General features: G+C 39.1%; 1 protein-coding gene across 1 annotated transcript; it reads right to left on the bottom strand.

Moving 5' to 3' along the window:
- Positions 1–911: 911 nt before the first annotated feature.
- LOC124288605 (nuclear factor interleukin-3-regulated protein-like) lies at positions 912–18,022 on the bottom strand. Its single transcript, XM_046725161.1, has 2 exons — positions 17,865–18,022; positions 912–3,194 (listed from the first exon to the last, which is right to left on the bottom strand). The coding sequence occupies exon 2, from the start codon at positions 3,171–3,173 to the stop codon at positions 2,025–2,027; it is 1,149 nt and encodes a 382-aa protein (XP_046581117.1). The 5' UTR covers positions 3,174–3,194; positions 17,865–18,022; the 3' UTR covers positions 912–2,024.
- Positions 18,023–24,418: the final 6,396 nt, after the last annotated feature.

Below are 24,418 nucleotides of genomic sequence, written 5' to 3'. Positions count from 1 at the left end.
TTCAACTTCACTGATCCACCAACTTATCACTTTTAGAGATTAGTGATGGCAACTGATTTTCATAAGAGGCAAATATGTTGACTTTACATTGGTAAAAAGAATTACAAGTTGCAAGCAATTCTATTTTGGACCCCTTGTACCCAGCTGTGCACACTTTTCGTTGGAATCGACCATATGTGCTATCACGTTTGTACTGTACATCATGTGGCCCAATGTGTTATAAACAAACGTCTTGTCTCATTTTCTGACACATGATGTTTTAAACAACAAATAAACCACGGCGTGTCAGCAGAATAAAGGGTGGTCTGGAAGCGATGCGTGTCTTTATTGGCAAGAGTATGGGTACAGTGTCGACAGTCCCTGGATGACGTGCGTGCGAGATTGACAGGTGTAACTTGCAGTTACGTAGTCCAGTCACGTCAGTTTGGGTGAGTGAATATGGTATCACGCCTCTTTTAGGCAATATCAAGCAACATCACGAACCTGAAATGGGCTTCACACATTGTACCCATGTGGGGAATCGAACCCGGTTTTCAGCGTGACAAGCGAACGCTACCCCACCGCCCTAGTTTAGAAGTCCTGTAGTGATGTAGATATTTTATTTTCATCACTATGGTGTATAAGCCCGGGCATGATACCTTCAAAACTGGAAACATAATTGTGTCGAACAGGGATTCCAACTGAGAATCGGTTCCTGGTGTACGGACGGGACACAACTCCGCACAGCGAATTGCAGCGCCTGAGACGACTCATGATATGTCCCTGATGTAATTCCTTGGTGCATTCCCTTGGTTGACGTGAGTGTGCAAAACGTTTCAGGTTGTGCCGAAGAATCGAGTTCGAATCCGGAAAGGATGCACCTCCCTCCCCTCCCTCACTCCATTGTCCGACCTAATGGAACAGGACACCGGTTGAAATGTTTGAATGTTGTATTTGCACGATAAGGATAAACATAAACAGCACGGACAATGCAATAAATGTAACTATATTCTGCAGTTTCTAACAAGTATATAATGTAGTGACATGAACTCACAAAACACTTAACTAGTACCTGTAAATAATCCACTGAAATGTATATTGTAAATAGTTAAATAGATAAATAAGGAGGCAAGATGGTATGTTGTTCGTTCATAACACAAGGGAATACTGTTCCTCCGCTCCAACTCAACGTAAATGGCGACTCGTAGCACAACAGAGCCACACAGAGAAGATTACGACGCGGACATATCTAACAAGCACATATCGATATGAACTTAGTATTTTTCTCGTCAATCGGGCATAACAAACATAGAAAGCTATCTGTTCGGAATACATGTATACCACAAAAATGGCTAAGGACCCTCCGATTCTATAACTGTGGTTAATCTGCCATACCTTGACATCCGACTTGGAAATAAATCGTTTCATTAACGTATTGTGATACTTTCACAGTGAAACTTATAAACAAGCACAATATCTCGAACCGCATTTCCCTTATGAAGAGCCAAGAAGTGTTCCTTTACTTCTGGCTTAGTCTTAAATGGAGTCATTCATTGACATATTTCTTAAACATCAAAATATGACACCTAATAGAGGCCGGCTCTTAAATATAGATGAAACACAATAGATCAATATTGTAAAGTAAGCAATGAACAAAATACGATCGATGAAAGCATATGACTGGCAGTGCTCACAGAGCGTCTTCTACAGACATGATAGCATACGCTTTCTTAAATGCAATGAATTTGAGAAGAGTATAAACAGGTTCTCGAATGTCGGGCGGTTCGACTCCCCGATGGGTATACTGGTGCCTCTGCTTCCAGTTTTCAATGTTAATTATACCTGGCTAGACATAGTGTGGCAACTGCATACTTGCCAGTGCCCAAACAAAATACGACGAAGGTGTGAGAAATGGAACCACTGCTCACAACGAACTATTGATACAGTATTCTTTGGTTGAGCTGTAATCACGATGAGCAAACACCGCCAGGTATCATTGTCTAAACTATATGGGACTTCAGTCTTTTAATAATGATTTAATACTTTCACTCTTTTAATACAATACTCTTCATTTTCTCAACTTGCGAGGTGAGATTGTTCAGTCGTTCTTTGAGCACCACGTTTTCTCTCCTGAGGTTGTCACTGCCTAGGATGGGGACGTCGTGGTCAATGGCGGCTATGTTAGGAGAGTACAGGTCCTGATTCCGCGACATCTGCGCGTGGAGACCAGACGAGTCCATGTGGAGGTTCCCCGTCATCCCTGATGATATGTTGTTAGGAGCCTGAGCTGCTTCCGGGCCGCCATTTTTGTTTCCCATGTTACTGATGATCACGTCTTGTTCGGATCGTTTGTTACGGATGGTGAGGTCAGCAGGGGAGGTAACTCCTTGCAGGTGGTTGACCGCAGAGTACATGGACTGTCCTTGAGATGTGTAATGGGCGTAATAGTCATACACATTCCGGGAGAAATGGTTATCTGACTGCGATGTGTAACGTTGGTAGTTGTTGTTGTTATTGGTCTTGTCGTTGTAGCCATTGCTGATTCCTTGTAGTCGCTGGTTGTCGTTGTAGCTGTTGTGCTGGAAATGCTGTGCTGACGCACCCCACGTCAGGGAAGGGTTGTAAGGGCCGTACGCGGAAGAACCGTGCGGCACGTGCGCAGACTCGGACCGCACGTTGTCCTCCGACATGCTTCGGTCGTGGTCGTCGCTGTCTGATTGCTCATCGCGTTTCCTATCGACGTCGAGTGGTGATGACGGGTCTGACAGTAACGACACAGGGTAGACGTCATCACAACCAACCCGACTACTGGCTTCCGCCGCCGCCTGTGCCGCCTTCACCTCTTGCATACACTGGGCACGTTCCTCTGGCGTCAGGAGACTCTGCTCGGGAGGAATCCCAAACTTGGCCTTGATCAACGCAATTTCCTTCCGCAGCAGAGCGTTGTCTTCTTCCAAGTAGCTCATCTTATGGCGAATGTCAACTTCTAATTTCCTCTTGTTCTCACGAGACCTTTTAGCAGCGAGATTGTTTCGCTTGCGTTTCTCCCAATATTTATCGTCCTTTTCCAGATCTGGGATGATACGCTTTGCTCGCCTTTGAACAACCTTTGGCATGAAGTGAGGACCATCCTGTTGTGGTGGCTCTGTCAACCAGGTGGCGCTGTCTGCCGCATATTGCTGGTGATGGGTCATGGCTGTCAGGTCACGTTCAATCTGCAATATAGCAAATGTAAATAATAATATAATGCCATGTGTGTGGTTCAAAATACTGTTTGAACGTATATCAAATATATCAGTTGGCAGGGTTCACAGTTTCTACTATATTACTGCATGGGCATGTTTCTATACCATAAGTGCAGCTATGGCAGTATGTAGGCGCGCAACATTTTCGGGATCCTAAAACGATATCAAACCATTTAGTCGGGACTGAGCCTCTGGTACAAGGGATATCAGCGCCACTTGCTGACACATCGTGTTGATGAGTTCTTAAAAAGGTCAACTTATATTTTATTTTTATTTTTAAAAAGTCTAACAATTTAAAACTGCCGTTTAGAAACAATTATCATCTCTACTTCAGTGCTGGCCCGGATTGTCTATCAGTCGTGGTAGCGGGACTTGCTGTGTTATTCAAGGTGGTTTATCAGTCGTGGTAGCGGCACTTGCTGTGTTATTCGGGGTGGCTTATCAGTCGTGGTAGCGGCACTTGCTGTGTTATTCGGGGTGGTTTATCAGTCGTGGTAGTGGCACTTGCTGTGTTATTCGGGGTGGTATAAGTGTGCTTGTCAGATATGTTGGTTGCAGTATTTGTCAGTCGTGGAGGTGGTTGCAGTGTAAGTATCACACGGTAGGCTGCAGTATCTGTGAATGTTCGTGTAAGTCGCCCATGACGTCAAGTAGAAAGCATGCCGCAATGGTTAACCTAGATTACCCTACAGACGCGGAAACAGATATACCTAATGCAGTAATGGCAAGTCCAGAAAATGTGGCATGTCCAGATTAGAGTTTAATGAAAATGAAGAAAGTCTCTGGGATCGTTTTTAGCATATTTTGACAGCATGATTTAGGAAGTGCATTCTGTGTAAAATATGATTAGGTGTTAGTGTAAAGTTCAACCACAACTAATGCTCAGTAACTCTCCACAAGAAGAAGTGGTGATATAATCAGGTTTGGGTGAACCAAAATGGCGTATATGCGCAGTACTTGGAGATCGATTCAGCGTGTCCAAACAAGACACGTAACCGGCAATGTTGTAACGTTGTCTGACGGCCGATTCCTAATTAGTAGGGTGGTTGAAGTAATTATTCCACGTACGTAGCGATTGGGCAGCGATCCGATCACTGGTATGTAGATAGTAATGCTTGACCTTTGGCTGGCTGTATACCAAATCTACCAACAATACCTCGCATCACAATAGGAACTGGAATATTCCTGTTCTTCCTCATCTGGACATCTTTCTGATTCGCTCGATTATGGTGTTCCAAACATTTGCTAACACGAAAATCAAAGTTACGTAAATTCGCAATGTAAAATCTAATATTTAACAAGCGTTTCATGCTTGGGTCACGACACATGTGGCATACAATCTCAATGCTATTTGATTTGGACGTTTGGTCTGGATAGCAGCCGCTCATAACTTCATGCATTGCTTGACAAGCAGTGTCCACATGGTAGGTCTAATTCTGCAGCCAGTAGTCACACACAACTATATCTTCAAGCATTGCTTGACAAGCAGTGTCCACAATGAATGCCTAATTCTGAATCTAGTATAACCCACACAATTATCTCTTAAAGCATTGCTTGACAAACAACGTCTACATGGTAGGCCTAATTCTACAGCTAGTATAACCCACACAACTATATCTTCAAGCATTGCTTGACAAGCAGTGTATACGTGGTCTAATTTTGCAGGTCGTATAACCCACACAACCGCTGTCACGACTGCCTCTGGTCACAGATTAATAGATCTGTACACTGTCATGAAGACTAGTGTCAAATGTATGCGCCAGTTCCATCTTTCTTGACACTCACTGTTCTCTGAACTGCATTATTTACCCTTCCACACAACCATCCCTGCAATGCTAAAGCCCTAAATGAAGCAAGTCTAGATTTTCCCAAGGTTGAGGCACACTGAATTTAAATGGAATTATCTGTTCCTAAAAAATTATGCACAGGGTTAATCTATATGAAAATATACCAAATATTCCTGACAAAACCAAGTTAATTGTTCGCACACTTTTGTTTAATACGAACGACAGAACATAATAATTCATTAAAGTAGTTATTAAGAAGGCAGATTAACGAATTATAGTTGTTCCTGTTAAAGTCTTTTTATTCTGATATGAGTGAGTGAGTACGACAAAGGTAACAAAATACGTACATGGTCATACACCACCGTCATCACCGATGTAATCATTAACTTTTACACTTAAAGTCTTGTTTATGTTTTATTAAGTCATGACAATCTGTCTCATACATGCAGTATTAAAACAGAACGGGTTTGTCCAAGGCGACTGACGCCGCCCACAGTCGACAGCTGTGTCCCTGTGTGCGCCAACAGGCGAGTGTTATGTAACTTTTCTCTCCATCAATATACAATTTCCCCCCATTGTGGTCGTTATTGTATCTGTTTTCCACGAACGGCCGGACTAATGACCACATGGCCAGAATCAATACAATTATATCACAAATATGTCGAGAACAGGCCGCGAACAAAAGTTAATCTGACTCGTTAGCCCCCGAGGTCGTTTGACAAGCAATTACACTTTCAAATACATATTCCGTCACGTCAGGCCCCTGCTTGTACGGCATGTGGCAGAATGCCTTGAGTAACCCCTCTGTGTCGTGGCGTTAAGCTCTCTCATAAGGCGGCAACCCCAGTTACACTGAAAGTAGTCATTAGCGTTCTCTGATGATTTTGTTAATAAACTGAATCCGTCAAAAAATGATGACAAGAAATGCTTTATAAATGTGTTAAAGTTCAAATATCTGTCAGATAGTATCAAAACAGAAATCTGTCGAGGGTGGCATATAATAAATTTACCAAATTGGTCAATTAGTAATATAACATGAGCTTCTAAACATTGTCCAGATGAACACATCAGTCTTACGTGTCATTGCTGTATTTTATACACTGTATTTGTTTGTACTGTAAACAACAGAGCATACAATATAGAAAACTACGTATTTACATCCGCGATATATTTATATAATTGGTATGCCAAGGTAAATTTGTCCAAAAAGCTATTATGTACATATTTGGGTAATGTAAACCAGCCCATATTCAGGAAATAAGTATTAACCGTCGCCATGGGCAACGGCTTACACATTCAGTAAGAGCTAAAACACTGCAACAATAGAAATGAATGGCGAGGGGGAAATTAGCTCATGCGCGAACAACAGGGGAGGTAAATATGCCCTTGACGCGACCCGAGCTCCACGTAGTCAGGTTTTCATTCCAGCTAAAATCCCTGATCATGGTATGTAATTAGCACGGCTTACTGCGCGTGTTTCGGGCCGCGTAACCCAACAATAAAATTCCACAAAGTAAACGATTCGTGTTGGTAAATTATAACCTAAGTGACGCAGGCTGGCTACAAAATGGTTATCGAGGGTAAACAATGTGGGTGGAATTGCTCAGAAGGGTTTCTGGGGAAATTCATTTAGAGCAAATGTTAGTCATTACTTCCACATGGTGGTTGAAGCTGCCTGTTATGTAACTACTTTGGAGGGAGGGGTGGGTGAAGGGGGATGTATGGGGATATAGAACTTTGATGACAGGCTGACTATAGTCGAAGATAGCAACTTTTTGGATAACAACTGTATTGCACAGAGCTGTTTTCGGTGTAGATGTTTGCATCGTTATCATGCTGAATGATTCCTACACTGTTAACAAGCAAAACAAAGCTACACCAAAATGTCGCTCTATGCAAAAAGCAAGACGTTTTCATCCATAAGGTTGTAACGTTCTTTATTGGCTCTCTCCTGTACCCTCAAACTGGTAATTGGCTTATAAACACGACAATAACAGTGCAGAGCCATTGTGATTCTGAATTATAAGGGTCACAAAACCTTCTGGAAACATCGAAACTGATTACAATGCCTCATTTATTTAGCGTATAAAATTAGCTTCCTTTGGTTTGGTATTGAATAAGTGGGTTTTGGCTAAAGCAACAAAAAACATCCCCACATATGTCATAACAGTTTCGTGAGAGGCATATAGAAGTTGGTATTAGGTATAAGACAAAATATTATGGCTGTCAACTTCTTCTTTATTGTATACAAAACGTTTCTGGGCTTTTCCTTGCCCCTTCGTCAGGTATACATGTCAGAAGCTTCTGCAATGGGTATATTTTAGGAAACTTTGTTATTATCGGTTACACAGTCGTTTAAAGGTTATATCGGATATCATCGAATGAAAACACAGTCACAGTGAAACAATACATGTGCCTCATCTCCGATGTGGATTAACAATGAAACCATTATCTATCAGCCACGGGTACCATCTGTAATTCTAATCGAGCTTTACGAGAACAAAATCTTGCCTTTGCAGATATGTAGGCTCCATGCAAATCATGTTTAAAAAATCCCTTATGTTCTCAGCTTATTACGGCTGATCTATAATCAACAGAAATGTTATTTTCAACAGTATACACTTTCTTTCACTTTCCATACAACATTTCCGTGTATACCAGGTGTTTTTAAAATATTCGCCATTTTATAGTCATGGAGCTTCGGTTTAATTCCAAAATTATAATTTTAAGGGTTTTTTTTAGCATGTTATCAGCCTATCAAATACATATAAGTCACCCTATAGCCATATATTCGCAGCGACATCATTGTCCAGCATCGCTTGTCCAGCATCGCTTGTCCACCGTCTTACGGAACTACCAGAGTTGGAATAACTATACATGCACCTACAGTTCTTTCTTGGCTAGGTAACAAATAAACAAAAGCGCCAAAGTGAAAACATAAATTTATGAATTAGTTGATATATAAATGTGTCAGTTATGCTGTCATAAGAGAGTATGTCATTTAAAGAAAATAATATACCTACAACAGAACAAATACATGTATATACTACTCTAAGACTAGTATATTAACGATAGTAAAACGTCAATGTTAGCTATATCATTATAAATATACTACCAACAGTATATGCACGCATATCACTAATAATAAGCAGGTAGATTACCTAGCAAGTAACTCTGGTGTTTTTATCCAGTCTAACACATAATTAAATGTTGTTTCAAATGTACCACGTAACACAAATGTTCTACAAAAGTGTGACCCACACATGTACCGTTATAACACATACATTTACTGTTGTGCCATTTGTAACACGTACATCTAATGTTGTACCAAGTGTAACACTTAATCAATTGTTGTACCATGTGTAACACGTTCATCAACTGTTGTGCCAAGTGTAACACTTACATGTTGTACCCAGTGTAACTCGTTCATCAATTGTTGTACCAAGTGCAACACTTACATCAACTGTTGTACCAAGTGTAACACGTTCATCAATTGTTGTGCCAAGTGTAACACTTACATGTTGTACCAAGTGTAACACGTTCATCAATTGTTGTACCAAGTGCAACACTTACATCAACTGTTGTACCAAGTGTAACACGTTCATCAATTGTTGTACCAAGTGCAACACTTACATCAACTGTTGTACCAAGTGTAACACTTAATCAATTGTTGTACCATGTGTAACACGTTCATCAACTGTTGTGCCAAGTGTAACACTTACATGTTGTACCAAGTGTAACACGTTCATCAATTGTTGTACCAAGTGCAACACTTACATCAACTGTTGTACCAAGTGTAACACGTTCATCAATTGTTGTACCAAGTGCAACACTTACATCAATTGTTGTATGAAGTGTAACACTTACATCAATTGTTGTACGAAGTGTAACACTTACATCAATTGTTGTACCAAGTGTAACATTTACATCAACTGTTGTACCATGTGTAACACGTTCATCAACTGTTGTACCATGTGTAACACGTTCATCAATTGTTGTACCAAGTGCAACACTTACATCAATTGTTGTACGAAGTGTAACACCTACATTAATTGCTGTACCAAGTGCAACACTTACATCAATTGTTGTACGAAGTGTAACACTTACATCAATCGTTGTACCAACGGTAACACTTACATTAATTGTTTTACCAAGTGCAACACTTACATCAACTGTTGTACGAAGTGTAATACTTACATCAACTGTTGTACCATGTGTAACACGTTCATAGACTGCTGTACGAAGTGTAACACTTACATCAACTGTTGTACCAAGTGTAACACTTACATTAATTGTTGTACCAAGTGCAACACTTACATCAATTGTTGTACCAAGTGTAACACTTACATCAATTGTTGTACCATGTGTAACACTTACATCAACTGTTGTACCAAGTGTAACACTTACATCAATTGTTGTACCAAGTGCAACACTTACATCAATTGTTGTACCAAGTGTAACACTTACATCAACTGTTGTACCATGTGTAACACGTTCATAGACTGCTGTACGAAGTGTAACACTTACATTAATTGTTGTACGAAGTGTAACACTTACATCTATCGTTGTACCAAGTGTAACACTTACATTAATTGTTTTACCAAGTGCAACACTTACATTAATTGTTTTACCAAGTGCAACACTTACATCAATTGTTGTACCATGTGTAACACTTACATCAATTGTTGTACCAAGTGCAACACTTACATCAATTGTTGTACCAAGTGTAACACTTACATCAATTGTTGTACCAAGTGCAACACTTACATCAATTGTTGTACCAAGTGTAACACTTACATCAACTGTTGTACCAAGTGTAACATTTACATCAACTGTTGTACCAAGTGCAACACTTACATCAATTGTTGTACCAAGTGTAACACTTACATCAACTGTTGTACCATGTGTAACACGTTCATAGACTGCTGTACGAAGTGTAACACTTACATTAATTGTTGTACGAAGTGTAACACTTACATCTATCGTTGTACCAAGTGCAACACTTACATTAATTGTTTTACCAAGTGCAACACTTAAATCAACTGTTGTACCAAGTGTAACACTTACATCAATTGTTGTACCAAGTGTAACACTTACATCAACTGTTGTGCCAAGTGTAACACGTTCATCAACTGTTGTGCCAAGTGTAACGCGCACATCAATTGTTTCAAATGTCAAACGTATGTTGCGCTTCTTTCTTCCCATTCGAAGAATATCTTTAGATATCTTTTCGGATGAAATATGTATTTCAACACGATCTGATGAAAGTTCAAAACTGCAAAGTGAGTGAGTTAGTGAGTCTAGTTTTACGCCGCTTTTAGCAATATTCCAGCATATCACGTCGGGGGACACCAGAAATGGGCCGTGCATGCAGAGGATTTGCAAACTTGTATTGACTAATGTTTATGTGTTTGATATAAATGACACACTGATGAGATTCGACGATCGCCCAAAATACTTTTTCTAACGTTTGCAGTTTGTAAAAGATAGGACTGAACAGCACATTTTGTATACTTTACTTAATAGTGAGAATACTAAAGGCTGTCTTAGTTAGTGTTGATCGTCATTTTCCAAATTGTAAGATAATTTGTAATAACTGGTGTCTTGATTATAATTCGCGTAACTGACCAACGTGTGGAGCAGGGACAACAGTGATGTCATTTGACTGTGACCAGTGACAACCAATGACATCGCGATGGCGATATAATCCAACTTCATTGAATCAATATCGCCAAGCCAGTTTGGCTATAATGACATAATACAGGTTTCAAAATAACACAGGAGTCACTGGTTGTATATTTGAAGGCAATCAGTTTATTTCCATTTACTCCTTCTTTCTGTAACATACAACGAGCGGCTACAATGTGTACTAGTATTTCTGATAACATTGATCTGATTTTGTTTGATGTATCAGAGTGAGTGAGTGAGTTGAGTTTTTCGCCGCTTTTAGCAATATTCCAGCAATATCACGGCGGGGAACACCAGAATTAAGTTTCACACATTGTACCTATGTTAGGTTGATGCATCATATAAAAACATGCATATATCATGTCCTGTAAAGTCAGAAATACACAGGTTATTAAATAAAAAATATCTTTCATTCGTGGATACATAAAGTACATACTAGTTTTTCTTCTAATGATTGATTACATAGGTAGAAAACGATGACACGACATACTTAGATAAAAATGAATATTGCTGACTTGCTGAAAATGTAGGTTCGAAGTTGTACTGTACGTTTGTATTGATGGTTATGTTTTCTAAATTCGACAACGTCTTTTGTGATAGCGACCTATCGACCAAGCTCTCTCAACCATGTAAGTGAGTGAGTGAGTGAGTGAGTGAGTTTAGTTTTACGTCGCACTCAGCAATAATCCAGCTCTATGGCGGCGGTCTGTAAATAATAGAGTCTGGACAAGACAATCCAGTGGTCAACAGCATGAGCATTGATCTACCCAATTGGGAACAGATGACATGTGTCAACCAAGTCAGCGAGCTTGACCACCCGATCCCGTTAGTCGCCTCTTACGACAAGCATGGGTTACTGAAGATCAATTCTAAACCCGATCTTCACGGTTCTTTCAGCCAGGACATCAGACGGCTTTTTCTCAGTGTTAAACATTCGATGTCCTACTAAAGCTTTCAAAGGGTTAATGGTAGAAATGTAGAGGATATTTCCAAATATGACGTATCAGTGGCAATGGTAATGTCTCAAACACTTTTCTGCTTTGACCTGGGCCATATATTTTCGGGTTCTAAGGTTGAAAATCCACCCTGTCTTTGCATGTGTCTGTAACCATTACTGGGGGAGGATACGCTGACCTATTCGCAACACCGGGTATCAGTTTCCCATTGATTCATAAACACAGACTTTGAGACAGACTAGAAGTCGAAGCTGTACAATGACAACAATTAAAAGAAGCGAGTTATTGTTATGGAAAAGCGTTGTCGCTGACCGAAAGTTAAACGTTAATATTTGGTGTCGTTATACTGCATAAAAAGCAACAGACGGTTCCTCCGCTGTCGAATGTAGTTCACCTAAAGGTGTATGCATCAGAATATGTTCCTTTTCCAAAGATTAGCCTGAAACCTGATGGAATCATTCCCCATATATGTCGTAACTACAGCCAACCGATTCATTACTAGTATATTCAGTGTCAACAGTAAACAACACTATTTACCAACACGCGTATAACGACGACCTGACAAACTAGTGTGTTTTGCCCCGACCACTTCCCATATATTCTTGTAGAACTGTGTTTAACGAACTACGGTAATGAACTAAACCTAGTGGTCCATTTGAGTTCGATATAACCGTACTTTACTGCGTTATTATGACAGGAATATTTAAAGAATTGTGTTAATTACTCGAACGGAGAGATTGATCTTTAAATCTTAAGTACAACACAAGCAAAGGGGGTTGGCCAGACAGTGGAATATAGAGACGAAAGGAATTATGGAGAGGCCGCCTGTCGTTGTTTGTCAGATTGAATGTTGAGGCGAACATATGACGGTGCAAAGAATATATTTAACGGATCATGTCTGTAGTTGTATTTTGTGTCACATGTACTCTCCACAGACATGGACTTCCAGACCAGTATAATTTTTCATGTATATAATTCGTCGCCTGAAAACCAGAGCGTTCTATGTCACTTAAACCTAATTTGGAGATAGTGGACTCCAAACATTGAAATACGACTTTCTTACCATTTATTGAAATTGTCGAGTCAGATTTACACATAAGGAAAAAAACAGTGTTCTTAAGCATTTAAAACCTTAATTTGGCCAAATTGAGGCCAAATTGCATAGGCATAATTACTGATACTGTTACAATCAACCATCTTGAAGTTGTTATCTCGACGTTTCGATGTAGATTCTTACATCGTTATCAAGTGCATAAAGCGACGTTTCGATATAGATTCGTACATCGTTATCAAGTTTTAGCTTGATGCAATAAATAAGAAGTTGTCATCCATAAAGTTGTATGTTTCATTTCTGAGTCACCAACTTCAAACAATTAATAGTACTATTTTCCAAGTCAAAATCGGCCTTCTTCAACTGATATGATTTCATTAACAGAATTAAGAAGACAGGGTTTTAAGTTTCAAAATCTTATTCAAAGGGTTTGGCTCAGCTGTTAGTCAGGATGGTAACTATATTCACTAAGGGCTTGTGTTTAGTACCGATCTAGTTCCGTGGTGCTCTAATTTACGACACGTGTTCTCTGGGGGTACAGATAGAGTTCTCTTACATCATCAATAATTGAGATCTGATATCAAAGGATACCTGCTTGTTCTCATCCTCCTAGTGTATCTGATCTCACTGACGGACTTCTCGGGTTCAGGCGGTTAATTATGGATAATTAAGTAGTGAAGGAAAACGGTGTTAACAATTACAACCCGTCAGATGAAGGTATACCCCTTCTGAACTCTAGTCGGGTAACACCAGTATCGTATTAGTGAACCCCTGTCATCCACGCTCGCCTTCCACGGGCAGATTACCAAAGAACTGTGAAAAGTGAGCCACGGAAATGAAAGATGCACAAACATATTTCTTTTGTGAAAACCATGGATACATATGTGCTTACCTGCGTAGTGGTAATGATGAATTTGTGATAAATCTTATAGGAAAATAAAAAACAAAACAACAACAACAACAACAACAACAACAACAACAACACAAACAAACCCAAAACAATTTGATTGGAACTATCTGTAACGGGAAATTCATTTTATGGTGATTTGAATGCTCTTTTCTGTTTTTAACGTACTTCTCTTGTTTTCAATTTGTGACCGATGCTATTTTATTATAAGTGGACGATCTTTATTCCCCCGTCAATTTTTTTTCTGACCAATTGCGTGGCTCATATGAATTATTTCATATATTTCATGAACTTTTTCATATACATAACAACTCACTTCTACGAGTGAAATGTTTGATATAAAGAATATCGCCATAATTTCGATACTGTTTCGCAAGTACATTTACTAAATACCTGCTTAAAGAAATTGACCATCAATAAAGCAAACTTGTCTCACATGTAGAAAGGTAGACCAACGCTTAGTCTCTGAATATATATAATTGTGATAGAAACAAATAATTCCGTTTATATTGAAAAATAGCCCAGTGAGACGGGAGATTCAGAACCTGAGGGAATCTAGACTTGCTTCATCTAGGGCTTCAGCACTACAGATAGGGCAGGGCTGAAGCGAAAATACTGCGGTATAGGGACTGCGAGACAGACTAGTAGAACGGATTTGTAAAGATATTCCTATCAGGTATTTATTTTTTCATGGAACACAAAAGCAACATTGTAATTTTTCTGACAAACATTATTTTCCAACGGACTGATTCACCGGAATATGAAGTGGTCGATCACTAATCTCATAAACTGTTTTCATAAACAAAATATCAAAAACCTGCAAAACTCGTTAGATAAATAAATAATTAAGAGTGGTCGAATTTCCCCACCGTGCTGGCCATTTGCAATTGTGAATTATTACGTGTACCATGACAGGTAGTTTTTAGTGGTCCATAACAGTGATTGGATATAATTATCTAAAAACATATTGCCCGGTTCCATATTTGCGGTCCCCCCAAAGTTGGTGCCCCCTCCCAGTTTGCCGTCACCGTTGCCCCAGTCTTTACTATTTACCCGAGAATAATCGCCTTAAAATCTTAATCGGATCGCAAACAATAGTGTAGTATACACATCGTCAACTACATCAGATTTAGAGATTCTCGGAGGGTCATAAAGAGGCCACAGTTTTTTCTCAGGGCCGTTTTGTGAACGAGGAGAAAGCCGCTTTAAAGTTGCCTATTGTTAGTTCCATGTATAGCATGGTCATCTAATATAGCCAATATTGAAATCTATTGTTGTCATGTATAGAAGCTCTACGGCAGGCTCCGGGGCAGATTTCAATGATGGCAAAATCGTAGGTATCGCACCGCCTCAACTCCACACACTGCCCAAAGCGCTACCCAATGTACATTACACATTCAACATCACTGGGTGTATGTACAAACCGTGTTGGGAGCAGGGTATATCTATTGATGAATCGTTGGCACGCGAGTGTTTATATAGCTTCTTTTGGAAAGAAACCTACCTGGTATTTTAAAAGAAATCATCGTAATGTTTTTCAAACACAATTAACAGTTTTCTATGTAAAATTAATCACCTTACAAAGAATAATATGTCTATGCTGCTATTCGTTGAGATAATGTGCCTTGTACCTTTCATAACCCACAATATGACGTATATTTCATATTGATGAAGTGGTGAAATTCAGCATACGCATCAATAAATTAGGAATGCAAGGATTTCTTGAATTATTAGTTTGTTGAACTGTTGAAAACACACGTTTTCTCTTTAAATACTTTATAGAACTTTTTTAGTAATTTCTTTGCATAATATTTATTTACTTTTTGTTATGGGGTATTTTTCTTCATGAATAACTTCGGCACCCAATACGATCCATTAAAAACAAACAACAATCATAAACAATTGGCTCAAGTTCCCGCAAAGTGAAGAATGCATGCAAAATGAATGTATGATTTGTCACCCTGAATAAACACGATCAGCCCAAAAGTGAGATGATGATTATGATGATGATGATGATGATGGATGTTGTCGGTAAGATGAAAAAGGTAGTCAAGGGGTGTTTGGTTTAGATATCAGGTAGTTCACAGGTTGCAGAGCGCATGAGGTCATAGATGACAAACCCAGGATAAAGGTGGGTCTGACAAGTACGGGGTGGGAGTGGTAATGGTAAGATGTGTGTGGAGGTTTTGGGGTGGGGTGAACATGATCAGGTAGGGTGTGAAGAATGAGAGTCATAAACCATAACATGTGCCATCCAGTGCGGGGAATCTGGAGTAAATACTTACGATATTTTCCTATACTAATATGCCAGTCTCCTATTGTTCGGGTGAAACGGAATTTTTAAATAGCTGTATGTCTTCGGAAGGTTATAATGAAACTTGTTTGTATATCAGAATATTTCGGATTTCATTTGGCGCTTCATATGAGAGGGCAATAGATTAAGTGCCCCAAAGGTAACCACTGACTCTGTTTCAGGTATATTCTTTTTTGACTGTGAAAAACATTCATTTCACTCTTCGAATGGCCCTACAAAATATACTGACATACATGTACATGCTCTTCCAAACTATTTTATTAACTTATGTTGAAGAACTGTCTTTTGTGGTATTCTATTTGTTCTTGCAATATTTAGCTCAGTTGACAGAGAAGAATAAATTCATTTTCATCTTTTTAATTTCTCGGGACTCTCTGATCCGACTGACGAGGAAAGTAACGGTTTTGTCTTACCTTATCCGACAGAGTACATTGTATATTTCCCCGTTACTTCACAGGCTCACGGCTCTGTGAACCCGCTGCCGTTTATGACACACAACGGGACCTTTTGGAGATCTCCCTGCCAAAAATATCTATCGTCAGATTTTATTACTCATTTAATGAATTCAAAAGCAAGCTATATCCGTCATTGTAGAGACCTTATCCGTAGAAAGTGTGAGACTTTACGTCGCTTCTAAATATATTGTAACCTTGTCTTTGATTGTGACCTTATTTTGATTGCGTGCACAGTGCACATTCAGAAAGTGCATTAACGTTTAGTGTACTATTGAACAACAGACTGATACTTTTTGTCTTATATCTAAAGCCATTTGGATCATTTACACATGTATAGACGAATGGGGTAGTTTCGGTGCATGAATTCATCAATGTCGATTTTATTAAGTTACGCAGATAGAATAAACATAAATACTTAGATAATGAGGATACAGATTTGACTTTTGGGTTTACTTGTAAAATAGAATGCCGTTCTTCTGACAATGAATAATTTTGTGTGAACATGAAACGTAAAGCACAGAATAACCAGTGTCCGAAACTGACCCTATCGGGGTAAAGGTAAAACAGCGGTAAAATGTGTGGAGGCTAACTGAAAATCAGTGACGATACAAGTTGCTCACGAAAGTCGGGTCTCTGAAACTAACACTACTTCAAAAGTATCAACTATTATTTTAGTTGACTTGCTTGACAACGATACAAGAATCTGTATCGAAATGTTGCATCATCTGAATAAAGAAGTTGTTTATCCATAAAGTTTGTCTGTATATTATTTTAGAATTGTAAATATGCCAATGTCAAGTCGAAATTTACAGCCGTATCTTTTTCATTAAAACGCATGTCTAAGTTTAATTCTAATTCTGAAAGAAAATTGCGTTTATTTGTAGTATACTTGTCTGTCTGGCTGCATTTGCCCAGCAATGTCATTTTATGATATTACTGTCGTATCGGGTAAGTACCGCTGTGTCTTACCTCAAGAGGAACCCACTAATTCATTGTAAGTCTGTCGTCCTATATACCTGTGCGCATATGTAATATGTCTACAAGAAAGTATTATGAAATAGCCATTACACCTATCATGCAAAATTACCCATGATATAATAGGCGTATGTGTAATATAAATATTGCTATTATCAAAACAAGTTATCGAAGTATAAAGAAAGCATTGAGACTGTTAATTGACTGGTGAACACGATGACGAAACGCTTCACGTAATAATACTTACGTAGTTTGAGAACGCTTCCGAAATCTCGTACTATAACGATGACACAACGCTATTTGACAGCGATGATGTAAAAACAAAACAAACTCCGGGCAGCCATTCGGGGGGCAGAACAAGGGTCACCAGGAGGGGTTACGTAACCAGATACGTAATGGGTAATAATTGCACTATCATGTGAAAACTCGTTACGTGATGGTTAGATAAATGCCACGCAATAGGGAAGTGATATGGGACAGAAAGTACAGACAGGTATATATACTTACCACAGCGTCCCTCGCTCTTCTCAGCCCAGCGGTCAGCGTGCTGTGATGGTCACTTCAAACTGTACTGGTCAGTCGGTGTGCACTGCGCTTGGTGATTGGCTGGGCATCTGGCTTGTTCAATGAAGCCGCGCAGTGGGAGCACGCGTTATAGGCGAACAGAGGACGCTTGTACCTCGAATATGATTAATTGTTTTGCAAAAGCGTAAATTGCGAATTCGCTATTATGTTTATATTATGTATAAAAATGCAACTTTCTTCAGGAGGTCTCGTGTTTCACAAAGGGTAAATTGCAGTGGGTAGCCATGCATTTAGAAAGCGGATCGCTCGTGCCACGAGCTATTGCATAATCGATTACGTAACGAGTAAATTACTTATTTGACTTGAGGCAGTGTGGTGTGGCAGTGAAATTGTAGTTATGCATGCGGGTGATGTTGATTTCAGGCGACCATGACAGCCTCCATACAGCAATATGGTGTTGGGCTGGGTTGAAGAAATATGACGATTTGTTGGATTTTGTGAGCCCGTGCATGTGACCAGGTGACTACAATTGAATGACGTCTAACCACTTGTCGGTAACTGTCATATTTTTTTAAACCCACGTCATGAACTGAGTGTAGCTTGAATGGGAGTATTCTAAAGATCTTCCACGAAGTCAAGAGGAGAATATGCGAAAGTAGATATAGACGGCATATTGTTTCCTTTCAAAGGCAGGTGTATTGTATCGTCCTCTTTTTTCGGATTTTTATGTTCTGCTGATGTAGATGAGAATCAGTCAGCTGATTCATATTGTGTACATCAGAGACTCTCTAGACAGACAATAAGTGAATTCTTTGAACAACATTATTTATGCAGCAATTTAATCTATGTATTCTTTAAATAGCGAGTTGTTGGGTATGTACAACTCGTGAAATTCTATAGTCGATATTGACGGCTTACTTTTGGGCAATTCCAATTCATGTATTTTAAAGTCTTTTACTTTTGGAATATATTAGTTACTAATTGTTTGAACAGAAAACCAATGATGAGGTTATTACACAACATGTATTATCTAAACAACCCACTCAATGCGTGTATCCATATTTCAAGAAAGGCGAAAATATATTTATTCTACATGGCCGAATGCGAACGGGAAAGAGTTCCTTCCGTTCCCCAACCCAAAACCTAACTCTAAACCTAACCCTAATATAATTAAGTTTTGTTAATAATTTTAGTATATTTATAAATATTTTTTGGGATGGGGAACGGGAGGAACTCTTACCCTTGGGTAAGAGTTCCCCCCCGTAACCCCCGCTTGAAATGTGTTCTATTTATTATGATTATTTCTAGGGGTTAGTGTTTAGGTTAAAGGTTCCGATTTAGCATATGTTAGGTTTAGGGTTAGATTTATGGTTAGGGTTAGGGTTCTGTGAAATAAACAAACATCCATTCTTAGGCATAGAATGATCAAAAATCAGGGGGTTACGGGCGGAAATCTTTCCCCAACGAACCGCTCTTAAAGTACATTTGCCATTTTCTATGCACACCACGGTCCCTGTTCACACAAATGTTCCCTGGCCGCTCCTCAGCCTTCGCGTGTCTCGCCATAGGACAAATTATGGAGCATATGCCACACTGTGTCACTTCTAAAGTACAAGCGGCGGCGTAAGCACTGTTACGGAGTTGATCAAGTTCAACGTGAATGTAATCTCACTGGTGTAAAACTTACATTTTGTTTTCCGCCTGATCTTTCAAGTGACAGTTTGCTCGGTTAATCGTTAAAGTTAACAGAGGAAAAACAACTATAGATGGGCATTGCATTAGGTTTGTGTATATTATTTTACACATGTATCCATGAGACAGTCAAGCATGATATCGGAACTTATCTAGGAAGCTCAACTCACCTCACATGAAGATTTATAATGTCACAATTACACATTTACAATGGCATGAATGTGCTTTTCACCTGGAACAGCGACCTTTGCTGGTATAGACGTGACACTTTAACTGTTTGCAAGAGTTATAGACTGACCGACTGAGTTTAGTTTTACGCCGCTTTTAGCAATATTCCAGCAATATCACGGCGGGGGACACCAGAAATGGGCTTAACCCATTGTACCCATGTGGGGAATCGGACCCGGGCCTTCGGCGTGACGAGCCAACGCTTTAACCACTAGGCTACCCCACCGCCCCGCAAGAGTTATAGAAGGATTCATGTGATGCCAATATATATAACACTTTGGTGAACATTTTCCGTTTCGAATATAAAAGGTCAGCGCATAGCTTATAAATAAAAAAATAAATAAATAAATAAATAAATAAATAAATAAATAAATAAATAAATAAATAAATAAATAAATAAATAAATAAATAAATAAATAAATAAATAAATAAATACTGTTCAGAATAAGGCTGAAAATAATGTGAACGGATCCCTGCTATTCATGACACCTGGTGCTCGTGAACATGCAACCATTCTTCCGCTAAGGGAGATACGTGTTCAATTGGGATGATATACATACACGTATTTTTAAGATTGTAAGGGCGGTTGGGTAGCATAGAAAGCGTTCGCTCGTCAGGCCGAAGACCCGGGTTTGATTCCCTACATGGGTACAAAGTGTGAAGCCCATTTCTGGTGTCCCACGCCGTGATATTGCTGGAATGTTGCTAAATGCGGCCAAAAAACTATACTCACTCACCTAAAATTGTATATGCTCGTATGATATGCTTGCTGAAGATTACCAGCAGTTTATACACGATTTATCAAACTCTGTATCATGTATTTTCGAAAAGAAATTCACCCACGGTAGTACACGAGATACACCTATGTATTTTCAATGTTTACAATATGGCAACATTTAAAAGGAGTAATAAAAATTGAGTGTGTATATCTAACTAATTTTAGAATCTCTAATATACACAAGAGCAAGGAACATATATTCTTTTTTTTTGTATTCGGTATTTACATACAATATTTATCTCGAATATCAAATACAATTTTCCCTCGTGTGAAATAACAAGTATTCCGCCGAACCTGGTTTCAGGTTTTCATTGACAAGGTAAGATCGTGGAAATCATGCAAGAGAATACAGAATATATACAACCGAATACGTCGATTTGTTATGACACAACTTGTTGATCTGCGAAGTTTTTATTTACGTTAATGGCTCAAATGTATTGGTTTATCAGTTGAAAACACGTCCTGTGTTGATATGTTTGGAAATTGAATCACCTTATCCTCATAACTCGGAGCGTCGTTAAACCCAGCACACTCGTATTTAAAGTTATTTATCTTAATACGACCTGATATTGTGTTCCCAGAAAGTTTTTGTTTTCTAAAACAGTTTCTGTTATCAGACTGATTGCACATATGAATAAATTCATTTGATGCAAGATGTTGATAACAAAATCATTTATTGTACCAACACTTTAGGCAGATATTCAAATGCTGTTATCCATTATATGCCAGTCCAAATCTCTGTCTTAGTAATGAAACCTCTCTAAAGGTGAAACACGGTTTAATGCAAATTTACAAGAAATCTGCCTTGTTGTATTTATCTTATCTATTATCAAGAATTTCAAAATGACTCAAAATGAACTGACACATTCTACCTCCTACGAAGAGCTAGTTCAGGTCATCTGGCATTGGTCAGCGGCGGCGGGGAGGCTGATCGAGGCTAATGCTTTCACTGCCAATAGATGGACTGGCTGGTGTCATGTGACCATCCTCTCATTACTCCGCGAGACGGCTCAATCACAGGTCAGTGGAGGTGTAAATACGCCCAACGAATGTGTTCAGCGCTGGCGTTAATCTGCCGTGCTGTGGGGCATTGAGGCCTAACAAGTGTTAGTCCACCCCCGTGATTCAAGGCTGGAGCTGATCACTGTGGGCCTGTCAATCACGTTACCATCTAGCTTAACGTTCCTAGAAGTATTCCTGACGAAACATTTATTCAATGTACATAGGTTACTCATACAACTTTAATTTTTGACTGCTCCTCGTAAAAAATATAATTTAAAAAAATAGATAAATAAAATATGAATTAAAAAAACATTTTTCACGTATTATAGATTTCACTCTTGCTTGACGACGGTACAAGAATCTATACCGAAACGTCGCTTCATATATAATAAAACAAGTTGTCATCCATAAAGCATCTTACTTTCTTATTATTTACCAATTTCTAAAATGCAAACAAGATTATTATAGGTTTGTAGCTATTGTATGCCCGTGTCAGTAAACATGCCATTTGTTGCACACCTAATCATGAAACAACAACATTGCTTGAAATCTTTATCTACATTATACACACTATGCATGTTCTCCATTGGCGGGACAAGTTGTGAGAGAATGATGTTTAACGCCGCATCCGCTGTATCAGACGGACAGATTTCGCGGAAACTACAAACATGGATCTTATGGAACATCTAATATCTGAAATGACGATATTTTACAGAAAAACGGTTTCTAAATTATGTTTATAAAATTGAAAAGACCCAGAGACTGTCTTCATTTTCAGCAACTGTGGTAATGTAGACTTGCCACATATTCTAGCCTTGCTTAGGCTGTACTAGGTATATTTGTTTCAGGGTCTGCATGGTAGACTACGCTGCTGCTAAATGTCGTCTGTCTCCTGGACCCTCGAGCAAAAAAGTAATATTCATCAAGTGTATCTCAAGTCTAAAATCGTTGGCAAGTCTAGATTGCCTCAGCTCTAGGCAGACATTAAGAATTGTCCTGGGCTCCATTTTGATTTGTTCCTTATAGATACATATATTTTTAATATCTTTAAACCAAATACATCTAACTTTAGAGTGAGTGAGTGAGTTTTACGCCGCACTCAGTGATATCCCAGCTATATGGCGGCGGTCTGTAAATAATCGAGTCTGGACCAGACAATCCAGTGATCAACAACATGAGCATCGATCGGCGCAATTGGGAACCGATGACATGTGTCAACCAAGCCAGAGAGCCTGACCACCCGATCCCGTTAGTCGCCTCTTACGACAAGCATGGGTTACTGAAGATCAATATTCTAACCCGGACCGTCACGGGTCTGTAACTTTAGAAATGTTCAGGGCTCTATTTGATTTTGTTTTTTTTAGATAAATGTATTCTTTAAATATGTTTAGATAACTTATTTTGGGACCAAATGTCAGTCTACTGCTGAGGGTTATATTCAGCCGCGGTCTGTACGGGGCAAACCGGTGACTGAAGGCATGAGCAACACTCTTCCTCATCCGATGACACGCAATCGGTGGACGAGGTTTGGGGCACATGATGGATCGCACCTGTATTTATGGCAAGTGGCGTCACCAGATCAGGTTGTTTACCAGATTCAAGCGAACATGAGAGTAGGGGTCAGGTCGTCCAGCTTTTGACCATCCCCAATACTCCACTACAGCGCGTGTAGCACGTGGGTGGCGTCTCCCCTGAAGGAGATTTCTAATCTGAGTGATCCGGAGATTACATGCTCCAACAAAGTCAGGCCGCGTGGATTTATTTGTGTTGAGCCGACACCAAGTTGATAACAAACAACTACACGACAAAAACTACTATTTTCGGAAGTATTTTTCAGGCCGATCACCCTTCAATGGAAAGGTATGAAATGAGTTTTTTCGGTAATTACTGAGGTATTTGTGGTATTTCCCGAGACACGTTGATCCGAGGTGGTTGTAAACTTAATTATTGCCGGACAAACCTGTAAATTGTCTGTCACAGCTGTGATGTAGGTGGATATCAGCGAGGCCATGAAGAGGCGTCAACACCCTCATCACATGCGGATGTAGTAGTGCAGAGACACAGTATAAAGCTGTTTATTTTTAATGGGAGGAGAGCGGGCATGATAAACACTTTCTATATTACAAAAGGCAAACTTCAAGGTCACGGAAACGCCTTGACAACATTTCCATGACCTTACGTTCTAGTAGAGATATATTTCTAAAATGAGTGAAAGTGGTGGATGTTTATACATTAATACGAGAATTCTCACCAGGAACAATTACGTTACCAAAGATGAAGACATATGTCACGTTTGTATCGGAGAAAATCAGCTTTTGTCACAAACTTGCTCATGTGTAAATATAAGGACAGATAATATGATATTGATACGTTATTTATACTATTCTCGGAGAACAAAAACAAATGCTTTTAAAGAATACTTTCACAGATGATTGTTGGTTTAAGGCAGGATTTCTGGCCTTATAATAATCCACCAAAGTATCCATTTTATTTGTATGATTCATTACCTCCAGATGGATAGAAGCGACAAAACAATTTCTGTGTTCGAATAGGAAATCGGCGTCTTAGGCAGCACACGTCACAAATGCATACAAATTAGAGAGTCAATAAATACAAAAAACCCGACAACAAAACAAAAGATTTTTTTAAATCAAAACAAGGTTTATTTTAAAATAGGGCATTGCATCGGACATAATTTTTGTCAGTGGACCTGTCCTCCACGTGTCTATTCTAAAACCCCTCTGAGACCTTAAATGATTTGTATTTTTCTAAAAACCATAAAATAAATCTGAGGCTAGTTTCATTTAAATGATAAATTGTTAGGTCGTGCCATCAT

Source organism: Haliotis rubra, unplaced genomic scaffold (assembly GCF_003918875.1).
Source record: "Haliotis rubra isolate DU_JTF1 unplaced genomic scaffold, ASM391887v1 Scf420, whole genome shotgun sequence".
NCBI lineage: Eukaryota > Metazoa > Mollusca > Gastropoda > Lepetellida > Haliotidae > Haliotis > Haliotis rubra.
Note: the sequence above shows the minus strand (reverse complement) of the source record. Positions and strands in the feature narration are given on the sequence as shown.